General features: G+C 40.5%; 1 protein-coding gene across 1 annotated transcript in view; it reads right to left on the bottom strand.

Moving 5' to 3' along the window:
* Window positions 1-749: 749 nt before the first annotated feature.
* cemip2 (cell migration inducing hyaluronidase 2) overlaps window positions 750-13,849 on the bottom strand; it is a 31,468-nt gene continuing 18,368 nt past the window's right edge. The window contains exons 9-24 of the mRNA XM_086313941.1: window positions 13,224-13,429; window positions 12,384-12,453; window positions 11,640-11,768; window positions 10,986-11,074; window positions 9,667-9,798; window positions 9,463-9,498; window positions 9,124-9,279; window positions 7,760-7,991; window positions 5,233-5,448; window positions 4,929-5,140; window positions 4,582-4,764; window positions 4,167-4,386; window positions 3,982-4,083; window positions 3,720-3,865; window positions 2,607-2,713; window positions 750-2,525 (exon numbers count right to left, since the gene is read on the bottom strand). Of these exons, the coding sequence (XP_086170067.1) occupies window positions 2,326-2,525; window positions 2,607-2,713; window positions 3,720-3,865; window positions 3,982-4,083; window positions 4,167-4,386; window positions 4,582-4,764; window positions 4,929-5,140; window positions 5,233-5,448; window positions 7,760-7,991; window positions 9,124-9,279; window positions 9,463-9,498; window positions 9,667-9,798; window positions 10,986-11,074; window positions 11,640-11,768; window positions 12,384-12,453; window positions 13,224-13,429 (2,436 nt within the window). The 3' untranslated portion in view covers window positions 750-2,325. The remainder of the gene's footprint in view (window positions 2,526-2,606; window positions 2,714-3,719; window positions 3,866-3,981; window positions 4,084-4,166; window positions 4,387-4,581; window positions 4,765-4,928; window positions 5,141-5,232; window positions 5,449-7,759; window positions 7,992-9,123; window positions 9,280-9,462; window positions 9,499-9,666; window positions 9,799-10,985; window positions 11,075-11,639; window positions 11,769-12,383; window positions 12,454-13,223; window positions 13,430-13,849) is intronic.

The following is a 13,849-nucleotide window of genomic DNA, read 5'->3' as shown; positions in this document are numbered from 1 at the left end:
CACTCTGTCCTCGCTCGTTTTCAAATCAGTGTGAAGTGTGTGGGAGCACTTCACGGTCAGAGACCATTTTATGGACAAGCAAACTCACTATCCGAGCCATATGGTGGGGCTGCGCTCTGTTGGGACTGATCCATATTTCTTTAGGCTGTTAAGTTTTTTGATGCTTTTCTTTTCATTACGAGCGCACACAGAAACAATCGCTGGGATATCACAATGCAAGCGCACCGAATCCATAAAGTTTAACAGCTACATGGGTTGCTGTTTCCCCTCTCCTGCTCTACCAAAGCTACTTCTCGCGGATGTCCAATTCATAATGTTCTCATGCATAATGTACATCAGTAAAAGCAGCTGCTTTGCTTCATCATGCCATGTGCTTTTACTGTACATCTAATAGTGCGGGATCTCCTGAGGCTCATTAAAACCGACAGCGTTCCTCTGACTTGGTAACTTTCAGGCTACAGATGATTGGGGATTCTTTAAGTATATTAAAAGCTACTGTATTTAAAAAGTAAGTAAAATATTATTCCTGGAAAAAGAGTTTGTAATTTCAAACTTATTTTCAGCATACTGAATGTCAAAATGTAGAGTTAAAGGCGAGAATCCTAAAGTCCTAAAAACAAAAACAAAGAGAGACAAACAAATAACACTAGGCTACCCCCAAGTGGTGACGCTGTATAACAGATGCAAAGTCCTGGACCACAGAGCAACAAGAGAGAGGCCATCCGTTAGCTACTGAAGCAACCAACATGTGACTTTAAAACAAAACAACTTTATTTGTTTGGCAATTTCATGACAAATTGCAGGAAAGATGTTTTTTCCTAATCTTTTATCAATTAATAAGAAACAAAAACAAATAAAATACACACATTAATGGGAGTCTACTTTCCATTACATGTACAGTTCAATTTCTTATTTACAAAGTTCACCCCTAATCTTAAGAAGAAAAACAAAACAAACAACTCACTTGTGCATCGATGAATCTTCAACTTAAGGAAAAGGCAAAGGGACTGAACCCATCTCTCGGTCTTTTGCTCTTTTTAACAGTAGAGTGGTTAAAAGGCAGCGAGGTCATCCCTTCACCTTACATGATCAGACATTTACTCACACAGTCACAACTACTCATCATCGCTCAGTGGGGGAGCCCTGCTCACGGTAAAGATTAAAATAGTCTCAAAATAAAGCCGTGTAACCTTTACAGCTAAAATATGATACTTTTACTGTTACTGCTGTACAGCACGGATACAAACTAAGAAAGAAAAAAGGAAACGGCAACCTAGAGCTATATGTTACCATACTGTTGTGGCAATAATGCACATGAATGAGGCAGATGAAAGGTAAAACATTCATTTCTGTTTGAGAAGACAAAACAAAAAATAGAGGAAAAGTATTTGTGGCCAACACTTGCCACACCATCACTGTTAAAAGACAAATACAAACATGAGGAGGGGGAAAAAAAAAAGTAAGTCTGTAAAGAAATCCATAAAAAGGTGCTTAAAGATCTCAGATGTAGAGCTGCACGAGATTCAGAGGTTTTCCAGTTTAAAGAGAATCTATTGCAACATGTCAAATATAAAAGGAGTCACCTGCACAGAAGTCTGTTATTTTTAAGGGGTTTTTGTACACAAGAAAGGCCAAAAACAGTCAGATTAATTTTACACACAGTATTATTATGCATCTACATGATTATTTCGATAGAATATGGCTTGTTATGGTTATGTTTTAAAGGAGATTTGCAGTATTAATCACCAATGCGACTAAACCACATTAACAACGGTTTTTGGCTTAATACTGCCATTCACATCTCAGAGGCAATGACATTTGTTTTTATCACTTCCTTCGACCTGAGCACATCAAATCCATCTTATTTCGCTTTCACGTCAAATCAAAGTTATTTATTCTCATAATTACATTTTGATCTGTGTATGCAATGAATTGGGTTCTGTGTTCAGAGTCAATTACTGCACAATAAATAGGACAGGTAGGTAGATCTTGCAGGATTACTTTGGGTTTGTTTCTTCTCCTTTGTTACTGTAAAGCTCCATTACGTCACTCTGGCTAGTAAGGCAGGTTGTGTGTATATAAAAAGGAAAGTGCATTGACTTCATGGCCCAAAGGCATACTGACACATACATACACACGCGTACATACACAAAAAAATTCATTCGATTCATAAAAAACCCCACTTTCATTCCTCTTGAAAGCAGTAAACATCTTTGTCATCGTTAATAAATTAAAGGTTCAGCAGTTCACATTCATCAAATGGCTGTGTTTGTGTATCTGTGTGCAACAGCATTACGGCTAGGTAACATGTACAGTTCACATTGGTTATTGTTGTCCTGTGGCTTTTCTCAGAAGCTCTAGGTCTTTGCGTTTTTGAGTTGCAGGTCGCGGACAGCCATACATCTCCAAGCCCAGAGGCAAGTAGCGCTCCTGCAGCCCTAAGACGTCATCGCCTTGTCCAGCCAGTAGTGAAACCCAAAAAGGAGGTGAGGAACTCCCTCGGAAGCCCCAAAGTGCCAGACTCTCTGCGATAAAAGGAGCGGGGGAAAAGGCATGTAAAAGAAATCTAAAATACAGATAGACAGACAAACTAAAGTAGTACTAACCTTTACTATGCAGATCAGGATCTTTGGCCACACCAAGAGAGACCAGATGTGGTGCGATATTGACCAGCTCCCCCGACTGTCCCCACGTTGCCACGAGGACTATTGACCTGGAGGAAATAAATACTTCTAAAAAAGCCACTCTACAACCATAAGACATATTATAGTGTCATCCAAAAAAAAAGAAAAAAGGAAAACCACGTTAACCCAAACCAAAACCCACACAAGGAATTATTAAAATACATTTTACTTCCTGAAAACACTCATTTATATTCCTTTTTCCCAAAGTTTAAAACACGCCCTGAATACAGAGGGAAACATTTTACAAAAAATGCTTTGATCTTAGTAATTTATCACCAAATGAAAAAATAGAATATCTAATATTTAGTGACGGTCAAATAAATAATGAAGTCAATATTATGACGAACAATGTCAAAATAGAAACTAAAATTAAAAATGAGTTATGTTGGAAAGCTCATAAAAAACATGTCTAGAACTACATAATTTAATATAAAAGTTCAAATATCTTAAATCAAAAACACTGTATTGTTCCCTAATAGTTCTATGAATTACCTGCTGCGTGATGTTTGGGGGAAACATACAAAACAAAAGCTAATTCAGTTTATTTACACTGCAACAGAAAGCTGAATAATAAATGGACTGGATTATAATGAACTAAACAAAACAGACCATTTATTAAACTACACCTAACCCTTAAAATGTTAGTTTATTTTCATAGTCTTTTATTAACACTGCACTACAAACTGCATTATCAGTTGTTTGAAGTTAGAGGTGAAGAGAAAAGGTTCAAATAAGTCATTAAAAGAGTGATGTCTGTCTGTCAAAGGGGCAAACTTTGGGGAGAGCTATGAGGAGCAATTTAGATTGTGCAGTTTATTCTGTAATTTTTAAAATAATTGTTTCAAGATTTTTTTATTTTGATGAAATCTAGTTACACAAGTGTCTCCGGTGTGGATAATCCCTGTCTGAATCCCAGCGATAGGTTTGATTTCCTGTCAACTTTTATTTTTATGGGAATTTTCTATTTATTGTGCATATTTACGAACTTGATTTGTTTTGTGTATGTATTTATTTATCAGTTTTGCCCTGCCTCACCTGTTTGGTATGTCAGTTTTTAGGTATGTTTCCATCTTTTTATCCACTTTACTAAATGAGGTTTTCTTGGTGACTTTTCCAGAGCAGGCATCCACTGAGACCAGGAAAAACCCCGGCTGTGAGAAGGACATGGTGATCTCATTCACCTTGGGGAATTACAGCAAAGAAATTGGATTAAATAAACCCCGTTTTAAATCTGAAGTTTAAAACATGAAGATAAAGTGTTTGGGTGTATTTTTATCTGCCTGGCAGTTTTGCTTACAGTGATAAAGGAGACGTTATCTCCTCGCTGCTGCTCTTTAATGCTGAGAGACTTCACTTGAGTCTGGAGGTAGGAGGTCCATGGCTCACTGGAAAACACAAGCTGAGACAGACGCATGTCGATCAGCGGTAGTAGCTTTGGATTTAATTGACCAAATGAAGAGGTCACTTTAAATGTTAACAAACCTGTTTAGCACCGCAGTCTCTGCAGGGCTGCGTGTTTAGAGCCGGCATAGGCACCACGACTGAGGGAGCCTTGGCATACTTGGGGTAAGCTTTGGCTGTACAGTTACAGGTCTCTTTGGAGGATGTAGTGGCCGTGATCTTCACTCTTTCACAGCCTTTAACAGAACAGTAGCTGTGACCATCACGACCATGCCGGGCCCGAAGGTAGAGCCACAATAAGCTGGGGATGATGAGAAACAATAAACTTTTAGAAACTCAGTAGAGTCACAGAGGGATTAAAAAAAAAAAAAAACACAATTGAAATAAAATTGATCTCATTTTTTATTAAAAAACCAAATCTCCTACAGTCATCACATTGCAGTATTTCCAACTGAGAGTTCAAACAAGGAAAAGGAAAAACAATCTTTCATCTCACCCAGCAGTCTGGTCAAAGTAGTACTTCCTCTCCATTGTCTTTTTCTGCAGCTCTGGGAAGGATAACACGGTGCCGTAGTCTGTGATGTCATCAAACGTGTTGCTTTGCCTGTCGTATGTGTCGGACATAATCTGAAAAGTGGTGTCTGACGGATAACAGAGTCCCACCAGCACCCAGTCATCCCTGAGTGAATGAAAGAGCAGTTTGAAAGTGGTTGAAAACATCAGTACACGACCCTTCAATGCAGTGTGTTGCATCCTCACTTGCAGGACATTACAGATATTTCGAGACTTGGACTAGCAGTGGCTGAAGAGGCGAACACACACACAGTCATTCTTATTACTCACTTATCAAAGTTAATGAGAGAGAGGACCATTTCTCTGGGCGCAGGCCCACTCCAGTGCAGAGTGTAGCTCTTGCTCATCATCAGGATGGGCTGGTACTGCTGGGACGACGCCCCCTGGCTGTTAATCCCCCTCAGTAACAGAGGAGAATTAGGGTATTCATCTCTGCTGATGGATAAACTCAGGCTAGGGGCTCCTTGGGTCTGGATGTACACCTAGAAGAGAGGAGGATGTTGTGGAATGTAACAATCACTTTTACATCAGAAGGACAGAACAATACTGAGGTGCAGACTCGAGTGCGCTGTACCTGAGAGTAGCGGCCGCTGCATATCACTCCATTCCACTTCAGGTTTTTCACACAGCCAGGATGTTGGATCAGGTAGTTGTCTGCTCGGCCAACGTAGGTGTCACTGTAGCCTGTCACTGAGCCGTCCACATCGTGAAAGATGGAGGTTTTGTCACCGTCCAGGTTGTTTTCATCAAACCACTCTCCAGGTTGTCCAAAGAATGCACGAAGATGTACCTGAGGAGTTTATTTGTGTTACTTACTGAGAGGTGATTTTTAATCTAAGTTAAGCAGATACCTGCTTAACTTTCCATCGTTTCCATAATGATCTTCTCCATATTCCTGGGACAGCTCACTTACATTTTTTTTATAGAGGTCTGTTTGCACTGCATAAGGACAGGTAATATAACTGCATTATATTTTTTTGGTTTCTTGGCTGTGCATCTTTCAAAGTTTATGTGCCAAACTGAAATCTCCAATCAAGCTACTTGACAAATTAGCCTATTAAAGGTTGCCTTTGGATAAAAAAAACACTGCACTGTACAATGACCCCACAAGAGGGCGCCAGTGATTTACAACAGTTTCTGCACAGGCCTGATTCTGAAAGATGGCTCCTTTATTCTTCTGTGTTCTTTCTGCCTGAAACGACTCCCGATTCTGTTTCTGCCAGGCCTCTGACCCAAACACACTAACAAGTTAAACAAACTCTTTGAAAACACATCAGATCTAAAGGGTAAAAATCTTCATGCTGGACATCAATGCTGGTATAGACTGGGTAATGTGTTAGGTAGGAACTAAAGGAAAGTTTGATGGAAATACATCTTTAAAATCGAATTGAAAAAATAAAATAAAAAAATCATGTAGCAGGCTAGTCCATTTTAACTGCTGCAACTCAAAAGGGTACTCAGTAATTCATATGGTCCCCAGATGCTTGGCTGCATGCCTGAGAAAGTTGGGGCATGCTCCTAATGAGAACACTGATGGTGTCCTGGGGGATCTCCTCCCAAATTTGGACCAGGGCATCACGGAGCTGCTGGAATTTTAGCGAGGCAAGCATGGGAATCAGTCAGTGGTTTCAGCTCCTTCATCCTTCAGGAACCGCCTGCACTCTCACCACATGAGGTCGGGAATTGTTGTGCACCAGGAGGAACCCAAGACTCACTGCACCAGCATAGGGTCTGACAACGAGTCCAAGGATTTTATTCTAATACCTAATGGCAGTCAGAGTGCTGTTGTTCAGCCTGTGTATCCCCTCCAAATGTGCTCAGGGTGAATCTGCTCTCATCTATGAAGAGCATAGGCCCAAGTGGTGGACCTGACAATCCTGGTATTCTATGGCAAATGCCAGTCAAGCTCTACAGTGCAGGGCTCTGAGCACACAGCAAACTAGGGAGAGTCTGGCCCTCATGTTAACCCCATGAAGGTTATTTCTTATGGTTTGGTCAAAGGCATTCACACCATTGGCCCGCTGGAGATTATTTTGTATGGATCTGGCAGTTCTCATCCGCTTCCTCCTTGAACTAGTGAGTAGAAACCAGTCCTACTGATGGGTTAAAGACCTTCTACGGCAGGGGTGTCGAACTCCAGGCCTCGAGGGCCGGTGTCCTGCAGGTTTTAGATATCACCCTAGGTCAACACACAAATCAAGTGATCAGTTCATTACCAGGCCTCTGGCGAACTTCAAGACATATTGAGGAGGTAATTTAGCCATTTAAATCAGCTGTGTTGGATCAAGGACACATCTAAAACCTGCAGGACACCAGCCCTCGAGGCCTGGAGTTCGACACCTGTGTTCTACGGCACTGACCAGCCATCCTAGAGTAACTGCCTGTCTCCTGGAATCTCCTCCATGCTCGTAAGACTCTGATGGGAGACCTCTGTAGCGTCCAGGTATCACCCAATGCCACCAGTATTGACAACAACCTCACCCAAATGCAAACTAGTGAAAAAACAGTCAGAAAGATAAAGAAAAAATGGCAGTGTCTTCGACCTGTAAAAACATTCCTGCGTTGGCAGAGGTTTCATTGTTGCACCTCTAGTGCACTTGCTGCTAATTTCATTAACACCAAAGCAGCTGAAAATGTTTTGGCGTTAGCTGAAAAACCCTCGTGCTACTTAAGTGACCGGATCAATATCCTAGATGTTTAAGTGGCTTGATGCTATACTCTGATTAAAAAGTGTTCCTTTAATTTTTTTGAAGCAGTCTATTAAAAGATAGTTGTAGGGGTAAATAACAAATAGGAGCAAAGCACAAAAGAGAAAGTGGGCATAAAGTACGGTGCACTGGTTTTAGGTAGAAATAAAGGAAGGACAAGGGAATGAATCGGGTCAGAGAAGGAATATTCACATCTACTGTCTGAATAAACAGATATATCCCTGCTGACCTGGACTGAAAGCAAAGTCTCTGAACAGGTTCAAACACTGCTCAAATATTACACATTCCCTTTGGAAATACAACACTGGGACAGTGCACCACATTTACAAAAAAGAATAAAAGCTTCAATGTTCTTATGACGTCCCAAGTCAAGTCTCACTGAGCCTTACTTACTGTGGAGTGGAAGCTGAGCTGGGACAGGTTGTTTCGAGGGGTGAGCTGCCAGGTGTTCTTCAAGTTGAATCCCACTGCACTGGTATGACGCGTGGTGTTTTCTGGCGTAGTTCGTTCTGGTGTGGTTGTTGTGCGTTTATTTGTTTCGCTTAAGGGGGCAAAGCCACGAAATGTGCTCTGTGTAAGCCGCACTGGGCCATCGTAGATCTGAAAACCTCGGATTGGGAACGTCCTACGGTGGAGATGAGGAATGATAAGATAAAGACTTTATTGATCCCACAACGGGGAAATTGCTGGAATATATAAAACCATATAAAACCAGACTGGGGTAAACAGTCATCATTTACATGGGTTACAGGACCATTTTAGTCATGAACTGGCAAAACCCAGCTGTGTTAACATTAGCAATGTAGACGTTACAGTCAGTGCAAGATAGCTGTGATAGCTATTTTAAGAGATGTTTAAAAGAAATCCAGAAAAAATGACCAAACAGAAAAAAAAAAAAAATGTACTCGTTTCCCCTGGCAAGAAATAACAAGTGTCAGCAGCAACAACGGCAATTAAACCGAGCGAGCCAGATGTCGCAGGGCACTGAAGAGGCCCGTAAAATGATTTTAAAGCTCTACACAGTGGCCACAAACACACTGATTCTTGAAACTCAAATACAGTAATTATTTTCCAGCATCCTACTTAAGCTCCTCTTCTCTTGTATAACAATATCTGTAATAAAAGAGACGGAAAGGGGGGAAAAAAAACATGGAGACAGCTGCCAGGAGATCCTTGGGGCATTGCAAAACCAAGAAATTAGGATTTACCACCCTGTCTGATTTGGTATTACAGCAGGACGAGCCTCTTGTGTCACAAATGGTGCTGGGCAGACTGCTCATTAACATCTGGGTTTTTCACTTGTGTCACACCCTACATATATAACCCTCTAACTAGGACTGAAACTGTGACATCTACCTGAAACTAAAGGGAGCTGTGTTAAAGGTCTGAAATGGTGAAGAAAGTTCCCTTTCCTCTTATGCAACCAAATTCAGCATGAGGCATTTCCTTCCTAAGAACTGCTGTGCGTGATGCCACCACCATGTTTTTATAGACTACTTAAATGTCATTTCATTTCACAATCTCACTATCAGCTAAAAGCAGCTGTAACACCTTCATCTGTCCATCTTTTCAACAAGTCTGTTGCCTTGCTGGCTTCTCTCTTCCTTGTTTGTTTTCCCAGCCTACATTTCTTTGGCAGCTCTATTCCCTGAAATTCCTGAGAAAAGTCAAGTTTGATTTGGACTTTTGCCTTAGCACTCCAAATATGTCTTTCCACAATTCATTATTTAAGCTTTCACTTATTGCTCTCCCCTCACCTGTTTCTAGGTAGCGTCCTCATCTTTCCGTCAATTCCTCCCACGCCCCAGTATTTATTCTGTCCTCCATTCGTCCCCCTGTTCCGGCTCTCGCCCACAAACAGGGATTGCGTCACCTCCTGGCTGGAGCCTTCATCTTTAGGGTAGCTGCCATCGCTGGAGAACAAGGGATAATAGATAATTAGTTAATTATTAATGCAATCGTTTCTGTACTTTGCAGGAAGAACAGCCACCTTGCTATCATATCACTTACAAAAAGTTAGCCCATCCAGCGGGACGACAATAAAAACAAATAAAGCTTAAAAACACAGTGAAAGAGTGATTTAGACAAGTACACACCTGGCAAAGGACAATCCCACTCCATTGTCGGCAAAGCTGTTCAGAAAAACAAATAAGAGAATAATATGTTAAGACATGTCTTAGAAAATGTTTTTTTGTTGTGAAGACATCCTTCGTTTATTTTCTCACCCTCGGTTCACTGGAAGACTTGGAGCAAACTGCCAAACCAGCACAAACTGAATCCTAGCTAATGAGATGTCTCACCCAGAGTTCTTGATGATAATGTCTCCACCGCGTATCCACGCCCCCAAGTCGTTGTTCTTGAAGGAGATCAAAGTGTCGATGACAGCTGCCACCCGAGGACGACTAGGGTCGGCATTTTGGTGTGGGCGAAATCTAAAAATAATTCAATAAAAATACTTTGTGACTAAAAATACTTTTATGATATTTTCCTTGGGATTTTTCGATGACGACATCAGTGTCTTTGTAATTATTCGTGCTTACTACAGTGTCACACCAACCCCACCACTTCCCCATTTTAATTTTAGTACATATGGTACTCGTGAAAGTCAATGTACTAAATAACATGCAAACACACGCAAATTATACATAACTGAATTTAGATTAAAGGTTTAAAACTCCACTGTTGAATTGCTGTGCTCATCTTTAGGTGGCACTATAGGAAGAGGGCATAGTGGCATTAGTCACAAAAGGTTTCTTTCTTCCCGAGAACATAAATGTTCTCAGAAATACTTTTATAGTGTTCAAAAAAAAAAAAAAAAAAAAAAAAAAAAAAAGGGGGGGGGGAGGCTCGTGTTCCTTTTGCACCCTTGTGGTGGCATTTCAGGGTGTTATTTTTAAAACCTTGTCAAAAGCCAAATCGTTGCTCAAGGGATTCTTTTTTACCAACTGTGGAGCTAGATGAAACCTCTGAGAACAACATAAATCGCTGGAGACGTTTTCTAACAACTGTTACCATATCTTGCAAATACACAACACAAACCTCCCCGTGCCTTCTGCACTTGAACAACATTTAAAATCCCTCCCTTCATACTTGTGCACACAGACCACAGTGCGCAGTCTCACTAGACACATTTTTTCCACCTAGCTGAGGGCTGTATTCAGGTAGGCAGCTGCAGAGTGGAAACTATCTGTAAAGTCTTGTTTCCTCTGTCAACACAAATCTGACAGACCTTCCACTAAAATGCAGTAGCACACTATAAAGCCATCTGTCTATCCCCGTCAATGGCTACATCCCAGCTGATATCCAACAGGGAGCTACAAATACCTTAATTCATGCAGTTTGTGACAGTAGCACTAAACAAACAGTAGATAAGTAAACCACAAATACTGAAATATTTACACAGAATAACTATACACTATGACGCATTTGATAACCAACCGCAGACTCTTAAATAGTCTGCTTGGATACTGGATGCTGGATATGTGCCAAAAATCACTTCCAGGTCTATGTATTTGTAACCACGAGTGGTCAACATGCCCTTAGCTGTAATACTAACAGTTATGGAAAACTTAAAGTATCAACAAATCTGTTTGCAGTCTGTGTCTAGGCACATACACACCTGGCACTGTTGTCCAAACATAGGTATTCCCGGGGGTCAGCAGCAGTGGCATTGGTGGTCTTCACTCCTTTGTCGATGAACAGCCCTGCCTGGAAGGCATGATTACAATAAAATGCAGTAAAACCACAAGTACAAATGGAGGTTTTCTGCTATAGGGACATAAACAACTCCACTAGTGTATCTTCTGGCGTGGAACCTGATACGTGCTTAAATGTAAAGTTACAGAACGAAGGCTGTACATGTGTCTAAACATACGGATTCGTTTTCCCTGTTAAAATAAATTAAGCCTGTCTGTGTTTTTTTGTACATGGAAACCTGGCCTGTGAGTTGGTCTTGTGGTATAACCGAGGCATAGTCTTAACCTTCATGGCTCCTTCCTCTGTAAGAGAAGCTGGACAAAGAGCTTACAGTTCACCTGCCCGACTTCTGTCATTACAAAACAGAGCACCATTGTGGACCCTACTAGTGCGTGTGTGTGTGTCTCTATTCCCATTTTCTAGCAATAACTAAGTAATCAAACAGGGATTTATGTGCAATGTCATTTGGAATACAAACACTGTATTTCTCTCCTCCTTGCTAAAGCACAGAGACACAAAGAGACAGCACAGCAAGAACTTGGACTGCATAGTGCACAAAAAGCAAGACTAACAATACCTTAAAGTTGGAGTGTACACGATTGTTGTAAAAAATCCCCAAAGGTGTGAGCTCGGCCTTGGTCTCTGGCACCAGGCCATGGGAGTCACCTGTGGAAGAGCTGTGGAACACAAACCAAATCCCAGCATCCTGGAAGAGGAAGTAGAATAGAGAAACAGAAGATAACCATGACAAACTAGAGGAGTAGGAATTTCATTATCAGCACTGATATACAATCAGCTGGTGGAACATAAAAAACAATAACAATAACAACAAGTGCATCTGGGTGAGTGTCACACTATTCTCATGTTGATGACGTCCTGCAGAAAGATTAAAGTTCACAGAAACTTACTGGCTTCTTTAAGTTTGCAGTCCAAAACAAAGAAATACCCCCACTGTTAAGTAGTACACAGCATAGCCCCTGTGGACCTCCGAGCAGTTTGTACCAAAATAAAGTTGAGTGATTTCTTTTCTTTCTTTTTTTTTAGCTTTTATATTTAAAGGTCTTACCGATTTATTGCTCCATCTATCAAACACTAAGGACTGTTAAATCCCCTTTTTATTGATGGATAACTTTTTATGAGCATGAAGGTCTTTAATAATATGTAAAGTTCAGGAACACCAAAGCCAGTATAGCTTTATTTTTTTTGCTTTTTTAATAATAGTTAATCTATCAATAAGGAGTAGCCGTTCTACTCTTGGTCACAGGTTTCCTTGCACTACGTGGAAAAAGTTATTTTTCTTTCATATCTCTGATATTATTACCTGAGAACCAGCTGCTGCATTACTGATGAGGTTGTTGTTGGGGTTGGCGATCCAGAATGTTGAGACTGCCCTGAAAAACAACCACAAGATTACATACACATGAGTAGACAGAGATATTAAAAAAAAAAAGGAGTATCTCGTCAGATCATAAAATATGATTAAGAAGAAGAAGACAGACATCAAAGAAACCTGTGAGATTTCCCAAATTCCCTCAATAATCCGCCTCTCCAACATAAACGCTTCACGGGGAAAGCTCAGCCAACAGACACAGACACACACACGCTATCACGCTCTTGGAAACAGACCTTTCTGTTTCCTCACAAAGGCACTTTTCTTGGTCTTGCTATGACATGAAAACATCCCATGGAGAGGGGATGTTGTTATTGCCTGGATAAAACCACCTTGCCAATATCTCTCACACAGACCATCTGTCCCTTCTCAAAATACGTCTGCACCACCACACATGCTTTCTCACGGCTAATGGGTATGATTTGTTCCACTTTTAATCTAAAATGCAGGCATTGCATTTTTAAAAATGGAAATCAAATAACCCTTTATATATACCTATACCCTTTATACTCTGTTGGTATAAATAAAAACAAAGATGTTTCAATCCAATGAAAGGACATTTTAAAAAAAAAACAAAAAAACATCATAGTTAACATACAAACACGTATAAAAGATACGAAAAGTGGTTTTATCCCAGTACAAATCTATGATATCTAAGTATTGTGACTAATCAGACATGTTTTTGATGACAGAGTGGAAACGTTATGCTGATGCCGATGTGATTCCTTATATCTGTAACCACAAATGTACATCATCGTCCTGTTCTCTTACTTGCACTCTGTACTGGGCGAGGGAGTGTAGCCCTTGTAGACTTTGTCCTTGATGCTGAGGCAGAGGGTCTCATTGCGATCGGTGGGTAAAAGAGTCCCAGGTCGGGTCAGGAGGCCAAGGTTGTGGTAGAAAGTGTTGCGCTGCTCAATCCCATCCTCAAGGAAAAAACAGTGGCCCAAGGTGTCGTAGCCTATAGTGTCCTTGACCTTCCCAGAAATGGAACACAAAACAAAAATTAAGAGAAAAAAAAAAACAAAACAAAAGAGCTTGGACAAGAGACTTTTAGACTACTTTGACAATAACAGCAATAGCTATGTTAAGATATAATCAAAGATACCTGTTTTGCATTAGAGCAACAAGCTCCTTCACACATTTCAAACAGGCATATAAAATCTTTTTGTGTCCATCGTCTCTGTCTTTGCAGAAGTTTTTTTTGTTGGTCGTTTTTATTTTGTTATGTTTTGCAATGTGATTCAAACTTATGTCCTGCAGAAAAGAACTGCTGTAAACCAGTTTTAACTGATCCAGGCCAGTTCCATGCAGCCCATTATATGTTCCTTTTCCTGTATAATAAAACAGAATGAAATTTAACACCCCAAAGGAGAAATACAATATGGCCAAAACGC

The sequence above is a fragment of the Aulonocara sp. 'chitande type north' Nkhata Bay genome, linkage group LG12 (assembly GCF_057382095.1).
Source record: "Aulonocara sp. 'chitande type north' Nkhata Bay isolate Kocher_YH1m ecotype deep benthic linkage group LG12, A_spYH_male_GT1.1, whole genome shotgun sequence".
Lineage (NCBI taxonomy): Eukaryota > Metazoa > Chordata > Actinopteri > Cichliformes > Cichlidae > Aulonocara > Aulonocara sp. 'chitande type north' Nkhata Bay.
Note: the sequence above shows the minus strand (reverse complement) of the source record. Positions and strands in the feature narration are given on the sequence as shown.